The sequence below is a fragment of the Clytia hemisphaerica genome, unplaced genomic scaffold (assembly GCF_902728285.1).
Source record: "Clytia hemisphaerica strain Z4C2 unplaced genomic scaffold, Clytia hemisphaerica genome assembly, whole genome shotgun sequence".
Classification (NCBI taxonomy): Eukaryota; Metazoa; Cnidaria; class Hydrozoa; order Leptothecata; family Clytiidae; genus Clytia; species Clytia hemisphaerica.
In genome coordinates, this window is record NW_027103551.1 from 2,443,089 (window position 1) to 2,469,545 (window position 26,457).

General features: G+C 35.5%; 1 protein-coding gene across 1 annotated transcript; it reads left to right on the forward strand.

Moving 5' to 3' along the window:
• Nucleotides 1-24,883, forward strand: LOC136800260 (PAX-interacting protein 1-like). The gene is made up of 23 exons (XM_067056880.1): nt 1-87; nt 445-579; nt 1,119-1,162; nt 2,046-2,109; nt 2,461-2,574; nt 3,183-3,480; nt 4,288-4,376; nt 4,681-4,776; nt 8,274-8,411; nt 9,386-9,507; nt 9,860-9,942; nt 10,231-10,329; nt 12,115-12,203; nt 13,838-13,878; nt 14,256-14,328; nt 14,888-14,956; nt 20,210-20,309; nt 20,686-20,786; nt 21,917-21,997; nt 22,415-22,474; nt 23,219-23,297; nt 23,828-23,888; nt 24,200-24,883. Exons 1-23 carry the CDS (start codon nt 22-24, stop codon nt 24,210-24,212), a joined length of 2,115 nt encoding a protein of 704 aa, XP_066912981.1. The 5' UTR covers nt 1-21; the 3' UTR covers nt 24,213-24,883.
• Nucleotides 24,884-26,457: the final 1,574 nt, after the last annotated feature.

Here is a 26,457-nt window from a genome sequence, read left to right on the forward strand (position 1 = left end):
TTTAGAGTATAAAGAATAAAAATGAGTGAAACAAATAAAACATTATTCAAAGACATTAAATTTTACTTGGCTGAGGAGAATAGCAAGGTAGCAGATTTTTTTTTACATTTGTACTTTATAAGTTTTGTAGATGAAAATCTGGCTAATTAAAATATTTCACTAGTATCTGTCCTAGTAGTAATATTTGAAAATGAGTAAAATTTAGGAAAAATTGTCAAAATTGATGCCATTCCACCCTGTTAAATTCATACCTTACCTCTTCACGCAGAAAAGTTAAAAAGTGTTTTATTCATCCAAAAATGATAAGAGAGTGGAGAGATGATCTTGCGTTATAAGATCCATGCATTGATGATTTCAAGACAAAATCACTAATAATTTTCATTTTTATACTGATACACAAATACATCCTTGGTCTTATTAACCGACCGTTCTTTTCTTTTACAGCTTAGTCAAATTTTGAAAGATGGAGGAGCACAGAAAGAGTTTTACATTGTACCTGTGGCAAATCTAATCATTGCAGACAATGTTCATTTTCAAAATTATGAGCAAGCTAAAGAATCAAACCTACCAATTGTCACAGTAAATATAGATTTTTTGGCAATCAAGACCATCCTTTTTATAGCCAGTTGGGGGTAAAAATAACGGAATGAAACTACAGAAACTGTGTCAAAAGGTTCAGTGGGGATGGAAAGATGGCACAATGTTTTGTAGTGAGTTCGATGACTTTCAACAGTGACTAAAGTTGGAAGTATAATTTTCCACTGGGGACGATTACCTGGCCAATTTTATTTGGGGGTCCCACCCAGTCTGTAAAAAGGGTGTGTATCAAACAGAAATGTGCATACATTTATGTGGTTTACTGCAGTTATCTTTCTAAATTCCTTTTTGTGTGAAATTGCTAAATTTAAAACGCCTGTAAGGGGATATTTCTTTGGCTGGGTTTAGTTTTTCGGGGAAGTCTAAAAGCTCTTTTGTTATAAGTTTTTGGAAGTTTCTACCTGCGTGCTGTTTTTCGTTTGTGTAAACATGAAGTCTTCCCAGGCCACTTGACCATGCTCACATTCAGGAAAAACTACTATCGCCCTTTACGCTTTAGGTTTTTCCATTTTCTCTTTTAGTCTGGTTGGGTACACATGTGTGTGAAATGCGATGTATTATTGCCGTATCTTTTCAACTATTTGAAACATTAAGGACCCGTTAAAAATTCACTCAAAAGTACTATAGTATAATCGAGGAATTATTATAGACACTGGAATAACAACTGGCTGATTTTTGCCAATTTCTCATGTATAGGCCTTGTCCACAGTAATGACATTATTGTTCACCCTCCTTCCACCATTAAATAATTTTTCGTAGTATTTTTATTGCAGTTCTCATCAAAATCACTTATCCAATTCCCAAACGAGACTTTAAGCTTTCCTCCGGGATTCAAACTCAACTAGTTAATTGCTAATGATGTGTCGTTATGGCGTTTTGAATTGTTAGAAAGATTCAAAAACATGCTATGTATAAGAAATTGAATGTTGACACCAGAAATTTTTAATCTTCAACCTTAAAAAAACCACCGTGCCACCACGTACCACTAAAATATTTTCATACCACAGTGGAGCTATGATACTCACGTCTAATATATGTCAATCTCAGCTCAGCTCAGCTCTTCTCGGAGAAATATTAGAAAGATATCCCCAACTAAAAATGTCGTGTCATTATAAGCATTTTGTTTAATTTTACTCGTCTGATGATGTTTTTCTCGCATCAGATTTCATAAATGTAACCGCTTGGTATTCTAGTATTCATTTTTAAACTTTTTTTAAATCATTGGGAAGTCCTTTTGTATTTTTTTAAAAATTTTCAATTGTATTATATTTCATTGCTTTCATGCTTTCATTCTTAGATTAAACATTTTTTGACTAATTTCAGTTTCGGATTGACAGGGCATTATTTTGGTATCAGTCTTCAGCTTCGTTCTTTAAAATGCGGTTCAAATTACTCCATATCAGCTTCAATTTTGAATATACTTTTCCTTAATACATGGCTCACAATAGATATGCAGCCTTCTCACTAAAAAAGGACCAAATTTTTGCCAATACTGTGATATGTGCTTCACAGGTTAGTCGTATTTTCATTTTTCTCTTACTTTATTTTATAAGAACACATTTTTTAAAGCCTTATGTTTCTTAACTTTTTGGGTTTTAAGTTTAAAAATATAACAAGTTCTTATTTTCACCATTTTTTTGATTATTTTTTTCCAATTTCTAGACCGTAGAGCATTAAAATTTTCTTGACTTGTTCTTAATATTTTGGCCATCGAAGCCTTTATGTTCTTATATAGTTTTTTCTCATAAAAAACGTGTAGTTAAGTCTGTTAAACCTCTACAATAGTAAATTCTTTTTTTTTTGTTATTTTCCTTATGAATTATTGAACACTAGAAACCAGTTTGATTGATTGTTGTTTTTCAGATGCCATCTGAAGATCGAAATGCTTTACTTGGTATGGTGCTGTTCCATGGAGGAAAGTTTGTGAACACACTCAGTAGTGTTTGTACTCACCTCATAGTTGGACAGCCTAAAGGGGTTTGTTTTTGTTAGAAAATAAAAGTTTTATATCTTATTACACGAAAATAAGTAGACACATAATTAACTCGGTCTTGAAATTAACACGCAAAAAAATTAACCCGAATTTCATTTGCATTTTCAAGGACACCAAGGGGTTTTAATTAACACGAAAATTCTTAATTCGTGTTGATTACATGTCTCCTCATTTTCGTGTAATCAGGTAGTCACTATACTGACAATGCAATAGATTTTCGCTCGGATTTTTCGAACCTTTTTATGGTGTTACTTACTATATTACGCCAATTAAAAAAATAGTGACTAAACTTATACCAACTAAAACTTAGTAGTAAGTTATGTCTTCTTTCAACATAATAATTTGTGGAAATCATGGTGTTTCGATGATGAATGAAACTTTTATCTTTCTTCCAGTAAAATAATAGTATTAAGGCCCTCTCTTCTTTTTCATTGTCTCTTTCCTCCATGTAGGCCCTACATTCTGAAGAATAAACTATTCATCGACCTTTCCTTAGACGTTGGCCCTTTCCAACAGAAAGATTTAAGGGCATTTCTATTTTCAATCATTTATAACTGATTTAAACAAATTTTCAATATCTTTGTGTTTCCAGAAAAAGTACGAGGCTGCACTGCAGAACAAAATTAATGTAGTCACTCCAGACTGGATAAAAGATTCCATCCTAAAAGAAACACAGCAACTTGTCAAAGAGTATGAGCCACTAGTCAAGGTGGTTTCTAAAATATCACAAGAAAACATTAAACAAACAACACCTAATATGATCTCGACAGCAACTTCAAGTGCTTTTATGACTCCAGTTACACCAGGACAAATTGCTACAGATGCTTTATCACTCCCTACAAACCAAAACAAAGAAAATATAGAGATGATAAGCGCTAGCACAAATCAATGTAAGTGAATTTGGATTTTATTTTTTGAAATGTTTAATATAGCTTTATACATCTATCCGCAGACACGTGTTTCGTCCTTCCCAGGACTCATCAGTGCGGCGCAGGTAAGCGAGCATAGGCTGCTTTTGTCACCAGAGTGCTCAAAACACTAAGTGTTGACCTTCACATAGCCTGTGGTGAACGGAGAAGTAGAGCTTGCTCCTCAGCAAAGCTTAATATAGCTTTATATAAACCTTGAAGACCAAGCAAAGTCTTTTGATAGTCCTAATGATACCAACTCGATGTGGTGTAATAGGACCAAGATCGCTAGATCTATCTTTCCTTGAAAACTTGTAATGTACCATAGCACCGTTAGACCATAAAAATAACATTAGATGGAGCTTTTCCCCTTATTAACGTTCGGACACGTCGTTTTCAAAATTGAACACAATTACACGGGAAATCTGTGAGCAGTTAGGCTATCTAGTGTGTAAAAGAGTATGATATCTGTGGAGAGCCTTGAAATTTTGAACCCATTGCGGGTCAAAATATTTCAACTTTGAAAACCAAGGTCTTTACCGTGGTCTGAGTGTTCTACTTATAGCAAAGACGACGGTGCTTCGTTTCTTGCTTCAACTGCCATAGCTTGGGAATAATAAAGTAGATCTATTTAGTGGTTTTTATAAGACGTCACGTTTAAACACAGGAATGAAAAAATGTGAGTTCGGAAATAAAAATTCTTTATTCTCATTATTTTAGATAAGGCCTCACAGGTGATTCTTTTAGGCCGCTTTGACAGTCAGACTTTATTTTCTCTTTATTTAACAGGTCCACCAGATCTGTTGAAAGGATTCAAGATTTATTTTTGTGATTACGAAGATCGACTGCCAGCAAACACCTTCAACATCTGGAGAACTGTAAAAATATTTTATGATCTCATTAGCATTTTTTGTTAACAAAGGCAATATCCGACATATAATGCGTGTATTACAGTAGTATAGGCGTTATATGATAATACGATTATTGTCACGGGGTTTACTTTGTATAAGCTTTGTTCCCTCCATTACTTTTTGCTTTATTTCTATTATGTCTAAAGAAATATATTTCTCTGCTATGTCTGAATTAGTCGTCTAGCTTGCGCTTTGAGTAATTATTTCATTGAAACTGTTAATTATTATAATAAAGCATCACATGGATAAAATTGGTTTCGTCTTTTTTCAGGCAATCACCAAAGTATCTGGAGTTATAAAGGACACGTATGGACCTGATGTCACTCATGTGCTATGCCTTCATCAACAAAGTCCCATTTTCAAAAAGGTTTGTCTCAATTTATCTATAGTATTGTCATGAGGACATAGTTCTGCAATTTTATTATTTATGTTCGTAGTTATGGTAACCATTGAATGGAAGCTCACCTTGAGTACGTTAGATAGAAATTTTATTAGGAGAAAAAACACTTCGCTTTTAGCCTCGGGCGAGGCAAGTCCTCCCGTCGGGGAGTATCAACATGAGAGGAGAGATCCAGGTACCAGGAAGAGTAAAGAGTTCGTTCGGAAATGACACCGGCCAGGCAGAGTCGATCGTGCGTTCCCGTCTTCTCGAAGTGTTGAACGTTATTGAATTTTTATGCTTTATGGAACTGTATGTTTGGATATTGTATAATGAGTTATCGAATGAAATTAGACTTCAACATTTTGTGTCTCCCACCTCCTTGATCTACTCCATGAACTCCATCTCCTGTCTTCTAACGGCAGTCAGGCCGATATCCGGGGAAAAACTTTTAAATAAAAATGTCGTTGCCGTGGGCCCAGCCTTAGAACCGGCTGGCGCACCACGACATCTGGGGGCTCAACTTTAGAGGATGAGCCTGATGGAGATAGATTATAAGGGAGATGTACAATGAAAAAATTGAAAAATTCAAAAACCGAACTTTGAAAAAAAAATACAACGACAATTTCAACATTTACAACATACAACAGCTGAAAATCGAACCGAAATGTTTGAATGCTGAATACTTGAATAGAATATGAAACACTTTCTGTATTGTTGGAGAATTGTTTAATCGTTATGGTGGGTGTGGTTCTTGTTAGAAAAGTTTGACATAGTTCCATACCTCAAGTTCACTTACAAGTTCTTTCAGCGATATACAAACTCCGCATTTTGTCCTAGCTTGCCTAGTTGCGTTTACCTTCGCACAATTCCAAGCTCAGACAAACCTAGAAGTTCAAATTATCGCCTGAAGAATCTAAAATGAACTTCTGGCAGTGATGTACGACGAGAAACCGACTATTTCGACCGTATTTATCGAATCAATTATCCTCTCGGGACGTTCGGACATTGGGCGAGTGACAGCTGAGGCACTAATCCACGATTTACCTACATTGAAAAACTACGACAATTATTTCCCCGTCTAGTTAGTCGTCGCACTATCGATGGTACGATGGATATAGATTTAACAATAACAAACAATCTTTGTGAATTGAAAACAAACCAGAACAAACTGTAGCTGATTTCAAACTCTTCAAATGTATGCACCTTTCACTGAAACTTGATACACCTGCTTGCGAGCAGCCTTTCATCAAATTAAAATTTGATTGCTTACCCATTTTTCAAACTGTATAACTTATGATTTATTGATACCCAAATTACCGTCAGCCACGCCCCGAATCATGAACAATAATGAACAAACGTTGTATAGAAACCACAGGTTAAATCAAACCCAAGCAACTTAATTATTAATGCTCTGATTTGATTATTTGTGGAGACTAAACGTCTATGGCAGCGTCCAACATGGATTCAATCGATTTTTAAATCGATGGCCGCTCTTCAGATAAATACCAACCTTGTGTCGGACACGATGTGACTATTGAAAACGTCCACGACTGCTCCTCTTTTGTTTATGAGCAAATCACATTGATGTTTATCGTACAAACTATTTGTATTGAGATCATATGAATCACCTAAACGTTGACCACGATGACTTTCCGATTTTCGATGAGTATGATAAGACTTTTAGATCTTTCTTAGCTGATTTTAATGAACTGTCTTCCGTTGCTGAATTGAGTGACAACCAGAAGCTGATTCTACTACCAACCCGTTTGAGACGAAGACCAAAATGGTATTTTCGAGGACTAAGCAACGAGCGAAAGAATACGTATGATAAAGCCATTGAAAGTCTGACTACTGAGTTTGACAATGAATCTCTTTTGAGAAAGGATCTCTATTCTATCAAACAGGGTCAATCTACGTTAGATGAATATGTTGAGAAAATGGAACAAATGTTTACCGAGCTGAATGTTAAACCAGATGAAAAGTTAGATTTCTTTATGGCTGGTTTAGACGAAAACACTCAAAATGATTTGTTCCTGAACGAGATTGATTCGTACGAAAAAGCTGTTAGAAGACTGAAGCTGAAGTTGTCAATCGAAAAGAGAAAATCGTCAAAATCGAAAAAACCCTTTACGAGAGATAGAGAAATGTCAGAAAATAAAGCACACCAGTCCAAAACCATGGGCAATGACCAACTTTGTTACGTTTGTCAAGAACCTGGCCATTTAGCGATTAACTGTTGGTTCAGAGTACGCAAGAAGAACATTACGAGCAATGCCAAAATATAACAAAAAAAATGAAAACGATATAGATCCATTTTAAGAAAACTATTCGAAAGATTGGGGACCAATCTCCATTGTCGAGGGAGTGTTGTCATGAGGACATAGTTCTGCAATTTTATTATTTATGTTCGTAGTTATGGTAACCATTGAATGGAAGCTCACCTTGAGTACGTTAGATAGAAATTTTATTAGGAGAAAAAACACTTCGCTTTTAGCCTCGGGCGAGGCAAGTCCTCCCGTCGGGGAGTATCAACATGAGAGGAGAGATCCAGGTACCAGGAAGAGTAAAGAGTTCGTTCGGAAATGACACCGGCCAGGCAGAGTCGATCGTGCGTTCCCGTCTTCTCGAAGTGTTGAACGTTATTGAATTTTTATGCTTTATGGAACTGTATGTTTGGATATTGTATAATGAGTTATCGAATGAAATTAGACTTCAACATTTTGTGTCTCCCACCTCCTTGATCTACTCCATGAACTCCATCTCCTGTCTTCTAACGGCAGTCAGGCCGATATCCGGGGAAAAACTTTTAAATAAAAATGTCGTTGCCGTGGGCCCAGCCTTAGTAACAGGCTGGCGCACCACGACATTATTAAACAGTGATGGGGTTGTTTTCGAGTCTCCTTTTAAAGGAGGTGTATAGAAGGTAGATTTGTTTTCATCGTAACAAATTAAAAAGTACATCACTCAGAGTTCTTCTCTCGTACTACTGCACTTGTCAAAATGTACAAATAAAACGAACCTTTGAAATCCCCTTCATTTAAAACAAATTGGTGCAATGAAAATTGATGTAAATCTTTTTATAAAGATTGTATTGTATATTGTGTATGACTATACACAGTCGAACTGGTATGATGTGACTGCTTTGAACCTTTTCAGTAGAATTTTATTTACATGACAGCATTTGGATATTAATTACGAAGGCTTTTTATTTAAAGCTCGAGTCTCTCAAACCCTATCTATATCGAGGAAATCATTCCATTTCAATTTTAAGTATTTTAAGCTCACGTTTCATCAATGATACGTATGTATGTAGACTCATTTAACTTTTAATTCTTATTTGTGATAATCTGAAATGCTGTATTTCTTCGGGTTTTTCAACAATCTGAAAAATGGAAAAGAGGATAGTGTGGAGCCCAGAATGATTGCGTTTACATTTTTGAAAAATTCTTTACCGCGCAATTTCTTTCACTTTCTCTTAACAGGCTTTGGAGGATAAGAAGAGGATAGCGACTGCTTATTGGTTGAACGACGTTTTGGTAGCCAAGAAAGTGTTTCCACCGAAAACTCCTCTTCATCTACCAGTCCCTTTTACTGATACCATTGCTGGAATGAAATCTTCTGTAAGTCTGTTTGAGACTTTTTAAATAGATTATCTTGATTTTAATTGATATTATAGCCCTACAATACAACTGTCAATCATTATTAAGAAAGATGATTGGATGATTAATGTCACGTGGCCGGTCAATATTTCCCCATAGTGACCAGTTATGAAATTGACATCATTGAAATGTCAATTTTTACGATGTAAAACAATAGAATACACTTGTTAATTACTTTTATTACTTTATTTTTGCAGGGCTATAAATGGATTATTAACCTCAGAAGCCTGTCTCTCTTGCAAAATATCGACCTCGTTCGCTCGTATTGGACCTCGCTTCGCTCGTTCCAATACGTCGCGAACTCGGTCGATATTTTGCCAGAGAGACCGGCTTTTCGGTTAATAATCCATAACTATCACAGGGGTTGCTCTTTGTTTTTGATAAGCAGGCAAATTAAAATTAACTCCGGCGTATTCTAGATTCTAGGCCGGCGAATTTTTAACAAGCCTATTTTTGGCGTGAATGTGTACTTGAGGCGAAAACAGAACCGAATATTTAGAACGTCGAATTGTAATTCCTTTTGGTTCTTTGACTAGCGAAAATCGTCAAATAAGATCACTGATATCACAGACTTTCGTTCACTATGAATCCTTTCTAAGTTTATCGAGTTTTTGAAAATGACTATCCCTCAAATTAAGTTCCTTGAACATTTCACAGAAAAACCTTTCATAATTTCTAAGAGACACAATTTGGCAACCTCTTACGGAAGCTGGGTGAAATCTCCTTACATTACTCGCTATTAGTGCATCTGATTTAAACGAGATTCTTTCTTTTTTCTATTTTGAGCGAAGTCAAAAGATCGGCGAGAAGTTGATAGTCACCTAAGATTAGATTCAGGTTGATATTAAAAGTGAAAACATGAGATCAATTTTCCTCACGAGCAGCACCGGTTCTTATTTCTGAGTGATCTAACTTTTTTTCATCTCTGTATTTAGACTTTCACAGTCACGGGATACGAGAATAAAGATCGTAACTTGGTGAAACATATGATCAACTTCCTTGGTGCTCAATACACTGGCTATCTCTCCAAGAATCATTCCTATCTTGTTTGTAAAAAGTAAGTGTAACTCAAACTCATGTGTCATCACAAGCGATTTGAAGTATACAAATGAAATGGAGCGTTCTTCAGACGTTCCTGAACATTCACGAACGTTCCATAGCGTTCCTAGTACGTTCCAGAACGTTCTCGAACGTTTAGGAATGTTCCGGAACGTCAACTAACGTTTGTGAATGATCCTTTGCGTCCAAAGGTTAATATTTAACTCAATAAGAACGTTCGTGAACGTTTTAGGGTTTCTAGGGGATGAGACCACTGAGGACACAATGACCTAGCCATTCAAAACTAAGATTTTTCGAACTATCTTCCCTGTTATTTTCTTCATTTTAATCTTCATATCTTTATTCCTTAGACGGGAAGGTGCCAAGTACAAAACAGCACTTGAATGGGGTATTCCTGTCGTCAACGCTAAATGGCTTGGTGATATGATACAGAGTGAGTAATCGTTTTAAGTTTCATAAGAATACATCCAAGATTTTTGTAGCCTGTGGATGTCCTTAGGGATCTTCTCAAAAATAAATTTGCTTAAATAATCGAATATAAGCGAAAAATTCGCTTAAATAATCGAAGTACTTCAATTATATGGGGCCATAGCCATTAATCGACCACGCGGACATTTTAGCAAACGAGCTAGCTACCGAAATTTAGTGGAAAAAGCGTTATGACTTATGAGAAACTATTGTTCCCAAATATCCCGTTGACGGAATTTTACCTCTTTTTCAGCTGGCCAATCATTTCCTTGCAAACTGAAATCTAAATACGCAAAAGTCGGCATTGCAGACGAACTCTTAATCAATCGGACATTTTCAAAGTACATAACAGGTTTGTATTGCTAATTTCTTCTTGAAAAATGAATTTTGAGTTCTTCTGTTAGAGGTCTGAAGATTAAGCTTGAGAAGTTTGCGAGAATTTTCTAAAGGTAGGCTCACATGATACTACACGCTTTTTTTATAAGAATATTAGGGTGAGAATTGGCCAAATTGTAAGAATACCCTAAGCTCTTGCTCTAGGGTGAGTTTCACAGATTTTGATTGTTATACTTAAGGTATGTGTACACCTTTTTTCCGATTTTTTGTCAAAAAAATTTTTTTCAGTCAAGGTGGAAGAAAAGTTACTGGATTTCATTTTGGTAAAATCGCGACCTTAAAATCTTTTTTTGATCCAGAGTTATAACCATTTAAATTTCAAAACAAAGTTCGTCTTATGATGGATTATTTACTCAAATAATTGTCTCTTTCGGAAACAACAAAGACAAAAGAGAGAATTCAGCTGATGCTAATTCTCACCTCTATTGAATATTAGTATTTTTGAGACATTTCACTGATTACTCAAATAAACAGCAATCATCTCGTTAAAAATTTCAAATTGATGTAGAAAAAAACGAAATTTTACCACACCTCACTACTTTTAACGAAGTTAAAGTCACCCATAGCATTTAGATATCGACTTCATTCTTTTTTTATAAGATTCCTAAAAGATCAAACTTAAAAAGTGTCTTAGGATTTTATTTCTAAACGAGTTGTTTTTCCTCAATTTGCAGATAACTGAAAAAATCACATTTAAATTTACTTTTTTATCGATATTTTTACAGAATTTAGGATTTAAAGAGTTAAAGTCAATTCCAAAAAAAATCCCAAGACAGTTTTTTAGTTCAATCTATTGGGAACATAGTATCGAAATTATTTTTTCAAAATTCAAAAGCTATGGGTGACTTTAACTTCTTTGAAGTAGGTAAGGTTAAAATTCTTAAGATTTTAATTATATCCTGCCCAGTTTTTTAAATTCAGCTGAAACTTTTACCATTAGAAAGAGAATATTACTTTTGATATATAAAAATTTGTTGTTCTAAAGATATGATCAATTAAAGAGAATGTGTCAAGGAAGGTGAACACATACCTTAAATTGAAACATTATAAGGCAAAAATATTATTTTAACTCCCAATGTTTAACTCCCAACATTCAATCTGATCATTTCTCATGTTTGTTTAAAAGTCAAGTCTAAAAAAGTAAGTAAGGATACGTTAAGAATATTTCATCCTCAATCTTTTAAGAATACTGGACCCTCATCCAAAGTACACTATTCTTATAAAAAGCGTGTAGTAATGAATTTTCATTTGCAACTTGACTTATCTTGAAGACTCTCTACTGTTCAGGGCTCCCCCTTTCGCTTATCCAGTATTTGATGGAAAAATGACCGGTATTTTGGTATTTCGGAAAGGTCGAATTTCCGGTATTCTTGTAGTACTCGTCAGAAATTTTTTTTACCGGTATTGATACATTTTTGACCGGTACGCTGGTATTTTCTTAAAGAATTACCCTTATTCCGTATTTTGTACCCTTGACAGCCCTTTCACTATAATAAATGATCATACCAAATCTATAACTTTTGGTTTTATGAGATAATAAGTTGCATTCAAAATTCATCATTTCATTTTCATTAAAACTAATTTTTTACTGATGATGGTACTCTGATGAAGCCGTAGCGTTTAAAATAAAAATAAATTTCAAAATGAATCAGAAGCAGCTTCTGTTATTAAATCTATTACTCGAGATGTACGGAAGGATTGATTTATTTAATTTATACATTTTATTCTATTGATTTTTTAGAGCTTTGGGATAGCAACACGAGCGAACAATCAGAAAGTGCGAACGGAACCATTGACGCTACATCTGGTGAAAAAAGGAAACTCCCCGAGGTAAAATAAAGTCGATTTTACCTCTGTTTTACGGACTACATACATTACCAGTAATATATTAAAAAGGTGTCTTTATGTCAGCTCGATTTGCTATATTGGGCTCTTCCAGAAAATGTCCGTACATGGGGGTGGGGGATATAGTGTCCAGGGGGGTAGTGAAAAATCTACAAAGTTTGCCGGGGGTAAACTTTCTCGTTTAGGGGCAATTTTGCTCTGTTTGAGGGTAATTTTGATTGTCTGTGGGGTCAACTGATGCTTGTCCGGGTGGGGGGGGGTTAGACCTGCGTCCGGGGGTCAAAAGTCACAATGCCCGAGGGTAAATTTCCAAAAGATGTTATATCCTCCACCCCCCCCATATTCAAATGCTGTTTTACCTGGTACATTACGGTCCGCAAACTATATAATTCGTCAATATATTGTGTAGTCTAAGCAGTCCTTCATGGTTCTTGTATCGTATGAGAAAGATGACCTTGTCACATCTCTATCGTGCGTATTGCTTGATTTCGTTTCAATATTTTATTCAACTTCTCCAACTTTGTTTCATTTTGAACGCAATATAATGCTTTATAATGCTTGCCAGATTTTGAGACACTGGCATGTTCTTTTAGATCGAGACATTATTCAATCCAATACGCCTACAGTTAGCTCTCTCTAATTCGATCTTCAACGGACCAAAAGTTTTCTTCGAATTAGAGAAAAATCGAATAACAGGGAGTGATTTAGGCTTCAGCTGAGGGGACTAATATTTTAGTTCGAATTACAAAAAGATTAAATTATAGAGTTTCGAATTAGAGAGACTTGACTGTATTAACCTTTGAAGCGCGAGGAGACTAGGCTCCAGTTTACCAGGAAGGAATGACGCCAAAATATCTAAAGCCATTGCATTCACATTCTCAAAGATAAATAATAGACGATATCGGCTTTCCGAATTCTCCCCGAATGATTTCCCATGATGCATTGCGCAAAAAAATTCACGGAAAGTCAATATCGTCCGTGAATTTTTTTGCGCAATGCATCATGGGTAATCATTTGGGAAGAATTCGGAAAGCCGATATCGTCTATTGTTATGTCATTTCTATGTAAATTCATTACAAGTCTCCTCAAAAACCGTCAAGCCTTAAAAGCGGTTTGTGTGTTCATGATATATATATCACTACAATGTTTTCGACATCACATCATAAACCCAACAGCTGATTGGTTGTAAATGACGTAAATTCAGTCAATACGTCACTTGCAACCAATCAACTGTTGGGTCCGTGATTTAATGTCAGAAGGCATTGCAATGGTGCATATCATAAATAGGAAACATGCAAGCACACCCTCATAATATCCATGATGGATTGATGAATTGATTTATTTATTGATTAATCGATTCCTAGCACAATTCACGGTTACTTGAATGAGGGTTTCTACCGATTGTAATTAAACCAAAAGCTCTTGCATGGCTATCACTGCTACCCTGCTAATGCACTATAACGCATTTAAAGTATATCATTTAAAGTATCTCCTACCATTTGCTTACACGATACTTTGAAACAAAAGAAAAAACAAGAAAAAATTTTCTCACCCCTCCCACGCCGAGCCATAAGAGGCTATATAAAATATCTTCTTATGAATTACTTTTATCTTTTTAGGGTGAAGACGGCACAGACAATACCCCTAAAGAAAAGCAGCGGTGAGTATTGTAGATATGATTAAGAAAAATCCCATCCACTTTATAAACCGGCTCGATTTCTTGAACTCTTTTAACTTTCCAGTTCTGAAATTGAGGTCTCAATGATTAAGGAATGAAAAAAACACGAAAATGAATCCTCGATTCTTTGGTAAAATCTTCAACCCGAATCTTCAACGTAGGCATGCAAAATAGAAAATTAACCACTCGAAATTTTCCATAATTTCACCATCAGTTATCATTACTATTCGTCCCAGAGAAAAAAAAATGCACCAAAACTCTTTTGAAGCAAAAAAGATCAATTTTCCATTTTCAACATGTGTGTGATCAAATAACGTTTGATTACGCCTGACTGTTGATTTTTTTATATTTAACTTTAGGAAATTAAACCCTAATGTAAAGAGGGTATTATTCACTGGTCTTACGGGTACAACTGTTCATCGTTTACGCCAGGTTTGTGCATCTTTTTTATGTTTGTGTTTTTCGTACCTCATAACAAGGGCTCGTATGTAAAGGTTTTCATGATATGAATGGCATAATGTCTTCTACGGAAACGCCCCGGTTTTCCACAGTACAGTAGTGTTAAATTTAAGAACTATGAGCTTGTGAAAAATTCATTACTTTAATTGGATTAACTTTTCGCGATTTCGCGAAAACACGTCAGATTCTTGACTCACCACAAAATTTTTATATTGGCATTTTCAGCGGAGAAACCAGTCCAAAAAATGGCTATTTTTCAGCTATTTTCAGGCTTATTCGTGAACTTAATAAACTTCTTTCGCAATACACCTTTTCGCGCGGTCAGGCGCGTGCTTTATTATTTAATTATCCCCCTAAACTCGATCCAATCCTTTTTTACACCTTTTTCTATTGTCTATAGGTGCGAAAAAAAGACTGGGACAGTTTGAGGGTGGTAAAACAGACAAAAAAATACCTGCGCGGCAATTGGTTGCTACGGTCGAAAGGGTGTAATAATTTGCACTACATCTCTTCTCTTTTTTCTATTCTACAGAATGTTGTGAAACTAAAAGGTGAATTGGCAAGAGGAGTCAACGACTGCACTCATCTCGTTGCTCCAAAGGTGAGTCTTATGTCCCCCTTGAATTCGTACATTTTCTTCTAGATGGACACCCACTGACCTTTATATATCCCCTCAATGCCGGCCAAGCAAAATATTATGATCGGAGATTTGAAATCGGTACCCGCGGAGAGAGAGAGCTAGCGCCATTTGTCGTTAGGCAAAGTTTCAAACACTACAATGGCTTCTTTGCGGGTACCAACTTAAAAAAAACTTCAATCAAAGATGGCGGATATAGCTTGGTCCAAGGATATATAAAGGTCAGTGTGGACACCTTGCTGACATAACACGTCGAACAACGTTCAAAAACGTCTATCTGATTGACGTTAGTTGTACGTTCAAACGACGTCGTGACCACCTTCTTGGTAATGAAAATGGGTATCACTCACATATCCAGGCGGAGGGGGATATGTGTGAGCCATTAGGGTCCCTTTTCAAAACCCTCAAAAGTCACAGGGGTAAAACAGCAATCTAGTCTCTGAAAAGGTCCCAAATATTATGAAATATCAAAAATTGACTTCCTCACTTCCTCCTTAATGCTCGTAATTTGGATTAGAATTTTAAAATTTGGGTGAAAATGGGGACATGAAAATGTCAAAAAGAGGCAATATCTCTATATGCAAAGAAAACTTATTTATCAATATGTATCTTGCCTTGATTTTCCTTTCATGGGAAACTAAGATTTTTATAACACAAGCTGGTTGACGAGAATTTTTCACTACCGGTGGATTTTTATTTAGTTTGATATTTCGGATTCTCCCCTTCATGGATTTCCTTTATTCCATTGAATTTTCCATGTTTAAATATTCTCTTTCAATCGATATTCAAAGGTGATAAAATGACACCCGCGAATGATTAAGGAAAAAAAATATACACATTTTTTTTATAAGAACATCCAGAATTTTTGAAACCTTCGGATGCTCTTAACTTTTTCAGATTTAAGCCTAAAATGTTCTTAACATGTTCTTATTTTCGCAATTTTGTGGGTATTTCTGAGAAATCGGATGTCCCCAAAGCCTCAAAATGTTCTTACTTGTTCTTAACATTTTGGCCATCTGATGTTCTTATAAAGTTTGTTCTTATAAAAAAAACGTGTAAATCACAGACCTTCTTTTTTCTTGAATTTTTTTTCCAGGCTGACCAGTGGTTTTTTTTTATATTTTTTTCTAAACATATGAGATGCCTGCTTTTAGATCACTCTGAATCCGTTGTTTAATGTTGAAATCGTTCAACAAGGTGGTTTAAATGACCTTTGACGCTAACATTTCTTACGTGGAAATGTCGAGAAATCCTGTTTTGATAAACAAATTTTTTCTTTTCGAAACCTTTAAAGATTTTCTCGATATTACATTATATATAAGCTTCGATAGTGCATACAAGGGTCGTGGGATAAGTTGAATATCAGATAAGCTAACAAAAGATTCTCAGCATGGAATTGATTCTAAAAAGGCGTGGCTGAAAACTGTGTGGGAAGGAGTGGCTCAGTTTAGCTTAAAGCCCCGAAGGGGGTAGAATTTAAACTTTTGGATGGGGAATGAAACCACTTATTTCCCATCTGAAATGTTTACACGTCTGCACAAATGCCAGATTGAAATTGAAATTGCCAGATCTCGAACAATATGCCGCGTGAAAAGAAAGAAAGCGCTAGATTCAATCCGTCATTCTTAAAGCACCGCAAATTTTAAACCTTTACTTTTCTTTCTTTCAAAAGGTTGAAGGTTCTTCTCTAACCCTCCGGGCTTTTAAACTCAATGGGCTCAACTGTAGAGTTTCCACATCCAACACCAACTATGTACTAAAAAGTAACTTTTTAGTCTCTGGAAAAGTCTATGTTATGTATTTTTTTTCACCCCCCCCCCCCCCCGATGAATAAAAACTATTTTTTGTTCCATAGATAGGTGACAAAAAGTCGATATGTTTTTTTCTTTGATTTCTAGTTATTAACCATTTTTTTTCACATGCCTGAAAAAAATGTCCCGTCACACATTGCATACGTAAACAGTAAGATAAAGCGATAAAGAGGGATAGGTTTCTCCTTGTTTACAGAAAGAAAATTAAAAGTAATTTTCTCTTTCTCGTTTCTCCCTCACCACCACCTCCCTTATTTTAGTAGATAAATATCTTAAAGTGAAGAAATATTTTGTGAAAAAATTAGAAAAATAAAGAAAATGAAGAGGATTTATAAACGAATTTTTATTGGATACGGAGAGCAGTAGTTTTTTTCTTTCTTTTTGACAGCTGGATTTCATCAAAATTCAAATTGTCTCGTGTCAATAAAATTAACAGCCCCAGGAAGAATCTTAGTTGTCACAAAAACGACATTACTTTCGGTGTATAGAAGAATCGAGTTATAAAATTATTAGCTCTACTGCTCATACATTGATATTTATCCGAAAGTAGATTTTCCAATGGTTTTTCCGTACAATATTGGTGATTAAATACTCAGGGAATACGTTATTGCGTTTGATATCCACGTACAATACTACTGATAATTTCAAACACTTCCTCATCAGGAAATAATCGAATACGGTAAAAGTGCTAATTTACCAACGACCTCATTCAGTCAGGATCTAAAGAAATTAAAACTAACCGTCTCCGTCGTAGGAAGAGCTCATCCAAAAGACATACAAGTCAATTTTGATTTACAGTTGAACATTAAAAACCGTTGTGTTCGACGCCTAGACGTTTGTCTTTATCAAGTTACACTCATACATAATCTGAACCAATGGAGCGCCGTTTTATCAAAATCTTTGCCATTGTTATTGGTACAATAATAGCACTCTTAATTATCGCTGCAGCATTCTTTATAAAGAGGTGGAAAGACTCGAGAGCCAAAGATTTCGATTCGGAACATGGCGGCGCCAAGATTGTGAATGTGCATCGAATAAAATCGGACAGTTTTGATTACTTTGATGACGTCAATGAAAATCTTATCGATCATCGGAAACTTGGCAGAAACTTTTCGCTCTGATGGTCTTTAGTTTTTTTTTTTTGGTGTTTGAAGTTAATAGTGATCTTAAAGGGACATTAAAGTAGTAAAATGTAAACATTGCACGAACCACGTGTCATTAAAGAGAACAATTAAAATCACGTGTCCGAAACAAACTTGTAAAACAATTGAACAATCAAAATTAGCCATATTTGGTTTGATTTTTTATTTTGACATGTGACATTTGTTTTGATTTTGTATCCACTGCATACAGTTTGTTTACAAATTTCGCAAGTACTTTAAAAACGAATTCAAAAAATATTAAGAGACGGAAATAGGCAACATAGATTTATTCAAATCATGATAAGCGAGTTGACTGAAGCCTTTTGGAACGACCCTCAGTTTTGACTAACAAAATCGAGGTCGGTGAAAGTGTTGATTTTACCTTCGTCCTCACCAAATCCAGATCTAGACAAATCAAAAGCTATAACCGTCTCCGGTTGTCACTGAAAACACACAATCTTGAACTCGCTACACTCTTTTTGGTGTAGCATGATGGTGTTATTCTTAGCATATTCTTAATTTTTTTGACAATTTCATCATAATATTCTTAAAGAAAAAACTTAAATTATCTTTGATAACGGCGACAAATTTTTGTGATTAGATAGTGATGTTTTTTTTATAAGAACATCCAAAATTTTTGAAGCCTTCTGATGCTCTTACCTTTTTGTTTGAGTTGTAAGCTTAAAATTGTTTTTAACATGTTCTTATTTTCGCCATTTTTGTGAGCATTTTTGGCCATTTTCTTAAGAGATCAGGTATTTTAGAGCCTGCAAAGCCTTAAAATGTTCTTAACTTGTTCTTAATGTTCTGGCCATCGAAGCCTTATGTTCTTGTTTGTTCTTATAAAAAAACTTGTTGATAACGTATCTGATTCTCCACACTAACGCCATATCATAACGTTCCACGCCATAAAATCCAAAAAGTTAAGAACATCCGAAGGCTTCAAAAAATTTGGATGTTCTTATAAAAAAACGTGTATATAGATAACGTACCTGATTCTCCACACTAACGCCATAGCTCTAAAAGACGGGCAGTGTTTCTTACAGGAGAAGACTGGAACTAGTCGCCCATCAATTTACTGACATCCAGGGGGGTCGGTACTTAGATCTCAGACTTATATTTGTATTAAGAGAGAATAATTTTCTGCAAGCCACCACCTCAATTTAGAGAAGTAGTATTTTAGTACACGTGTACTATTTTTTTTGGATATTTTAACATAGTGGCCACCCTCTAATTTTGTCTTCTCGGGACCTACCATTTGAAATTGTGTGAGATTTTAATACTGACCCCCCCCTTCCCTGAAGGGACTCTGTACTGACCCCTAAGTAGTCGCTTTGGTGCGGCCTTATGCATCAAGCTTGATATTAAACTTCTTTTGATTTGAAGTAGAATTTCCAGGGGTCCTAAGGAAAGTTTTTTATTTTTTTAGGGGGTAGAAAATTTTTCTAAAACTTTCAGGGGGTGAAAGACTGGTTTTAGCTCGTCTACCCTCACTTTTAATGCTCGAAGAAGAATTTTTCCAAGGGTTTCATACTAACTTTGCCATCTTCCAGGGGGTATCCGCACAATTTCAATAACTTTTTTTTTACTTGATGAAAAGGTTCGTCCAATCCCTCTGTATGGATTTTAAATGGAACAGCTCATTGATTATTCCTCTGTTTCAAAAGTGCCTAATCTCAGTATTAATGATACACTATTGGTTTTGTGAGGCATTGATTCTTATATTGAACTATTGGGCTATTGATCTTTATAAAATGGCTTAGCTTTATACCCAAAATCGCTAGAATCTTCAAAAATTAATCAGCGGGGAGGGGTGTCCGGGGGGAGAGAAAAAATAGAAAAATTAACAAGAAGGGGGCGTTTATTAGGGACTTCAGAGTCATGAATACTGAATACTTGAACAACTAAGTTCAATTACAGTAGAAAACTATTGAAGGTTGATTTTCCCGTGGTTAAAGAAGAAAGCTTCAACAATAGTTATTAATATCTGCTAGCAATTTAAGTGTACTTTAATGAGATAAATTTTCGCGGGGACTTAATTTCGCGGATAACATGGGGAGACAATATTATTTTCATGATTTTTTGTTTTTTTACTGCCAAATTATACATACTAGTTATTGAAATACACATTATTAGCGCTTCTTTGATACCAGTTAACATTATAAAAGGTATTTGAAACTTTTAGAGTTCTGTTCAAAAACATTTCGCGGATAAGATCTTTCCAAATTTCCATTAGGACTTAAGTACTTTCTCGTTAATTTCAGATTACTCGTACAGTGAAGTTCTTATCAGCGGTCAGTATTTGTAAATTTCTGGTGGCTCCTGCATGGGTTGATGATTCTTTTGAAGCAAAATCTTTTCTGGGTAAGCGATTTCATTGTTAATTTATCTCTTCAGGAGTTGGACATTGATTTCCAGCATATTGAGCAAATGTGGATATTTATTAGTTTAGTGGATACTATACTATCTAATTTACATTGTAACTCTCCATATTTTTATTACCTTAAGGGAAGAAATTTTCGCAGGAACAAATTTTCCCAGAATTTAATTTTAGCGGCTTTTCGACAAATCCGCGAAATTAAATTCCGCGAAACACGAATATTCTCATGATTTAAAAAATCACCGATAAAATTGGTCTTTATAGGGAAAAATAGGCCATACTTTAAACAAAAAATCCTCTCAACTGCGAAATTCAATTCCGCGAAAATTTCTTCCCTTAAGGTATTCCATTTCGTTTTAGACGAGTCGACTTATACCTTGATCGATCCTGAATCTGAAGACCTGTTTGGCTTCAAGTTAAAAAGATCCCTTCAAAGGGCTCAAACAAGACAAGTTTGCAAAGTAAGGTTCACGAAGGGTCGTACCCACAGATTTTTAAAGTCCAAAGGGCTAGATGTCGTGCTTTAAGCCATCGCAGAAAAAAAATTGAATATAGGAAAAAATATTGTTGTTTTTGTTTTCGAAAATCCGCAAAGCTTCTGATTGTTCAAGCGCTGAAATTCTATTGTGTAATGTCACGTTACCTAGGTAGGATTTCCTACCTAACCGTGGCACACTTTTAAGCCGAAGCACGACATCTAGCCTTTCGGGCTCTATAAATCTACGGTCGTACCATGGGGTCCAAAACTTAACCCTTAAAGGAGAGGAAATACCAGTGATTTTTCTAAGCACTTTTTAACCTAAGATGTGTTTTTGAAACTCAATCCCAATTCAAAAAGCTATTTTCTAGCAAAACTGAACTTGTTGGTTGTTTACAAGCAAAAATAACTTAAATTATCTACATATTCAAGATTTTTTCCGGAGTTTCGCCCTCTGAACACCCACCAGACCCCAGCTACATCAATGTACAGCTTCGCTGAGCGAATTCCCTTTCTTCAGGCTTATAAGAAACTCAATGTACATTTACAAAAACGGCCTCTGCTCAAAGTCTTGGAAAACTCCCTGAATAGCCATAAATTATCCTAAGAATACAGATTTATAAACTTCACTGAGTTCTATTAGACCACGTCCACACGCTACGGTCCGGTTCCGTCTCGCTCCGAAACAAAATGAAGCCATTATGTTGGCTAAATTTAAGTTTTACATCACTTCTAACCAATAGAATGGCTTCGTTTCGTCTTGAAGCGAAACGGAACCGTTACGTGCGAACAAATCTTAATCGTGTTTTGTAACTTGAATGGGATTTAGGAAGGTTGGAATACTATTACTTTATAGGTAGAAAATTCTTCGTCAAAAAATATTTCTTGGCAAAAAATTTCTTCACTTTCTATTATTTTTTTCTGTTCTATTTTCCACTTTTTACAGACAAACAGTTTTTGCCGACGAATTTTCGATAGATGAGATACTTTTCAGTCCTTTTTCTGCATTCAGAGGTTCTTAGAAGTACCCCAGCCCAACAGCCCAATATCTTTCTTCCTTATTATGTACACAATACCATGAAAATCTTTCTCATCTTTCATGTTTTCAAATAGGGATTACATTTCCATGTGACGCCAGCCATTTTGCCGGCACCGAACGCGATGAGAGAAATTATCGAATGTGCTGGTGGAAAAGTATGAACCATATATTCAACAAAATTTTATTTGCATTTCCCGGTGTTAAACGATTTTTCTTCTTTGGATTTTTTAAGCTTGCATTGCATTTTATAATAAACAAAAGATTCAAATTTACAGAATTGCACGTTTTTATAAGAACATCTAATATTTTTGAAGCCTTCGGATGTTCTTAACTTTTTGAGTTTTAGCCTAGAAATGATCGTAACATGTTCTTATTTTCACCATTTTGTGGGTACTATGTCCACTCTCTTAAAGAATCGGGTGTTTTAGAGTCCGTAAAGTATTAAAATGTTCTTAACTTGTACTCAATATTTTAGTCATCGATGCCTTACCTTCTTATATAGTTTGTTCTAATAAAAAACGTGTAGAGAATTTTTTTTGTCATGTTCTAACTCACTGTACTTTGTTTATTAGATGACAGAAGTTAAAACAGTTGATGAATTAGTCAACGTTTTTGTTCACAATGCACAAAATGTGAGTATATATAAAAACAAATTCAATCTTTTTTTACTCCCAAAATAATTTCAAGTCTCTTTCAAGGACTTTTACGGTTAATTTATATTCGTGAAGATATTATATTTCTTTTCACGCGAAATCTGTTATCCAAAACAAAACATTTTTTTTTAATTTACCAACTATTTGGTATGTCTTACCCTTTATTAGACTCGCATTGCTACATCATCACAGATATTCAAGGAAAAGTTTTTTATAGCACTCTTGATGCATTTACACTACTGTTGAGTAGTGTTACCATTACGGTACCACTGCGATCAAAGATTTGTTTCACTGGAATTGAGAAACTGCCTCCAGTGTTTCTATAAAGCTTATTGATTTATCTCCAATTGGGCTGTTCCATGAAATTTCCATACTGTGCCATACAGAGGGGTGGAAAAACCTCTTCAAGGCAATAAAGACTCTTAGAAATGTGTAAATACCCCCTGGAAAATGACAAAAGCACCCTTTGAAAAATTATTTTCATTCCTTAAATGTGAGGGTGGACGAACTAAAATCTGTCTTTTGCCCCCTGAAAATTTTAGAATAACCTTTTACCCTCTTGAAAGATGAAAAAATGCTTCTTTACAGCCCCTGAAGAATCTTCTCCGATCACCCCCTGGAGAATCTTTTCCGATTACCCTGGAAATGTTCGTCCACCCCCTGGATGGATATAAAATGGAATGAACCATCTTAAGCAAACTTTACCTCATTACTTCTACGTAGGACCCTTCATACAACAGCTACTTAGTTTCATGTGGAGATGATAAGAATCTATGGGCTGACATCGTTAAAGATGGCTATGGTAAGTTTCATTTTCTACACATCCTTAATACATTAATTTAATGGAATAAATTTTTGCGAATATTTCGATAAATTATGTACTAGGTGTTACCTCGTATTATTGTTTGTTAACACTCGGTTCGTATTTTCTGTTTTACCGAAAAATTTCTTGATACACGTGCCCCATTTTGTTTGAAGAATCACAACAAATTCATTACCTAATTTAATTGACTCTAGTACAGATAATATAATTAAGAGATTTTGTTTATATTCCTTGATTGGTATTTTTGCGGCTACGTTGCACAAGGTCTTGGGTTCAATCCCTGACCAGGGCATACCAAAGACTTTGTACCTTGTACAAAAAAGTATTTGATGTCTCTCTACTTAATTCTTAGCAATTAAAGAGAAGGATCAAGGGTAATCGGAACAATCCAGGGAGAGAGTGGTGCCCCCTACCTTCGGGTGGATAGTTATCAAAAGAGGAATCTTCGGGTCGCCTCATACTGCGGTCGCGGACTTACTTACTTAATGCATCTAACCATTTGCTTTTAGATATTTACAATGTTGAATTAATTTTATCTGGCGTTATGAAGCAAGAACTTGAATGGAATCTATATCCTTTTCATGTTGGTAGTGTTACACTTCTATACAAAGTCACTTAATGTCCTCTCTCCAGGGCCGTCGGTAGATGGGAAAATAAGGAATTATGGTCCTTATCCACTTAGCTTGGTTATTGCATAAATTAGATAAATTAAGGTTTGTCGCTTTGAACGCCGTGATCTATTTTGAAAGTCGACCTGTAAATGTTTAAATAATAGGGGCTTGGAAGTTTGATTTTTTTTCAATATAGATTTAATGGTTTGATTAACATTTAGCTAGCTTTACTTTGTCGGAAGCATTGTTTACCTTAACAGTTATGTTCACGCATCATTTGTAAAATACAAAATAATCATCATCCGCAAAACTTGTACTAATGGTTCCGTTTTATTTTCAAACCAATTTTCAAAAAACATTGCAGTGCAGTGCAGTACCTACTTTTCGAAAGTTGGATTACTGTATACTCGATACTTGATTTTATTACTTTGCCTTTGCTGGTGGATTGGAGTGACATGTATTCGTCTTACTTTCAATGAACTTTGAATTGTTCATTTGTATCATTGACTGCATTCGTTGTAAAGACTGGACATACTCTCCACAGGCTCTTATAAGTTCACCAAAGCTTCTGAGGATGCAATATACTGGAATACCAGTATTCTTTGTCGTAAAATACCGGAATATTGGCACCGATATAGAAAATTTTGCATGGCGAAATTTGCCAAGAACCGGTCAAAGAAAGACTTGTTGCCGGACTTTTTAGTCTAGTACCGTCCAAGTAAAAAGGATCAAGCATCACTGGTTTCTGGGAAGCCTCCCTCAACGAAAAAGACTGGAAGGGGTGTCTTAACTCCAGTCAACCAAGTCAACTGGGTTTTTTATAAGTAGGATAATATAAATTATTTAGACATTTTTTAAGCCTAATTTTCTAATCATTTCTTGTGTATATAATATTTTAATTCATTTTTTTGGTATCTTCTTTAGTGATGATGAAACTGTTAAACATTTCCGAAAGTTTTGATTTTCAAATGACCTTTACTAGATTCCAGGCCCCTTGATGAGCCGATGACATAAAGTTTGTTTGTCTTGTCATCATATGTATACCAGAGTTATACAGCTGTGAGGTTCATTTTTTTTTGAAATCGCTCCAAGAAAAATGCTGACGTCATTGGAAAACGCCCAAAACGTCGATTTAAAAAAGGCATTATCCCGGCACCATATAGTCGAAACTTTACAAATTAATAATTTTATTTATTTATTTTATCAATTCTCCACCCTATTAGCATCATAATATCAAAAATTTGCCCTGATCTACGCGGCGCTCTACGAAGTGACACAATTCACTGTCTCGGCCGCTGGCCTAATCACAAAATGATAACCAGGTGTATCTAAATATTGACCAATTTGACCTCTTTAGGTTATGAGTCGCGAATAAGTGCGTGTAAGCTATGGACGAGGCCCCTTTTGTGACTCCTCAATCCGCGCCATAATATATTTGCACTTTTGGCTAATTTACCACTTTTCGAAAATTGAAGTTCGAGCGAGAATGTCAATTTCAGGCCCTCAACTTGATTTCATCGATTATTTCGATCTGGGAGGGATTTATTGGTTTCTAGGCTATATTTCAAGCCCTACTGGACCATTTTTAAACTTTTGGATCCTCAGATCCTAAGGTCCCAAGTCTTAAGTCTCAGGGCCGGCGAAACTGGGGGGGCCGGGGGGCCATGGCCCCCCCACTTTTTTGCTAAGATAGGCCCGTCGGCGCCAACCATGGTGGCGCCTCATTAGACACTTACTATTTGGCCCCTCCACTTTCAAAATTGATTCGCCGGCCCTGAGTCTAGCGTTAAAACTCAGAGTTAAAACTCTACCCTTCGAACCTACTTTAGAGCACTTACAAATCGATTGTGGTTTCAAAACACCCCGGTGAATTTCCCTTTTGTGCCAAGTATTTTGTCCCTGATTGCTGCTTTTGATTTTTTTTATGGAGATTTCAGCTTTGAGAATGAAAAACACGCCGAAATTCAACTAAAGTTAATTTGTATTTTGTGCAAAATATTTCCAGACTATCCTCTTAAAAATAGTAATAAAAGATTCGCCAGCTTCCTCTGCCCCTCTCCCCAAAAATCAATGTTAAAGTGATTTTTGCATGTTCACAAGACTCCACCATCAACATAGAGTTTTTGGGGGAGGGGTGGACAAATAGTCCTGTCTTGATGAAGTACCTCCTACATCCACTTATGCTACCATTGTTTCATCTCTAGATAACTATATGCTTTTAGTGACAAAGTACAATATTTATTTCAATGTGGAAAAGAAAAGTAATACATGGATTCGATTTGAATAGAAGAAGAATTTTCATCAGCTTACAAACTTAAGGTATGATAATTTACTCTACCTCTCGCAGATTTTTCAGAGATCTTTTTCTGTAGCAAAGTATCTTGTGCCTGTTGATGGGGGGTATTTAGACAAAGTAGATTTTTCGGGTATGTGCGAGCCAGGTTCTTTTTTAGAATCTTCTACATACATGCGTTGTGTTTTTCGTTTGTGTTAACAGGTCGAAGTCTATTGCCCTTGACCATACTCAA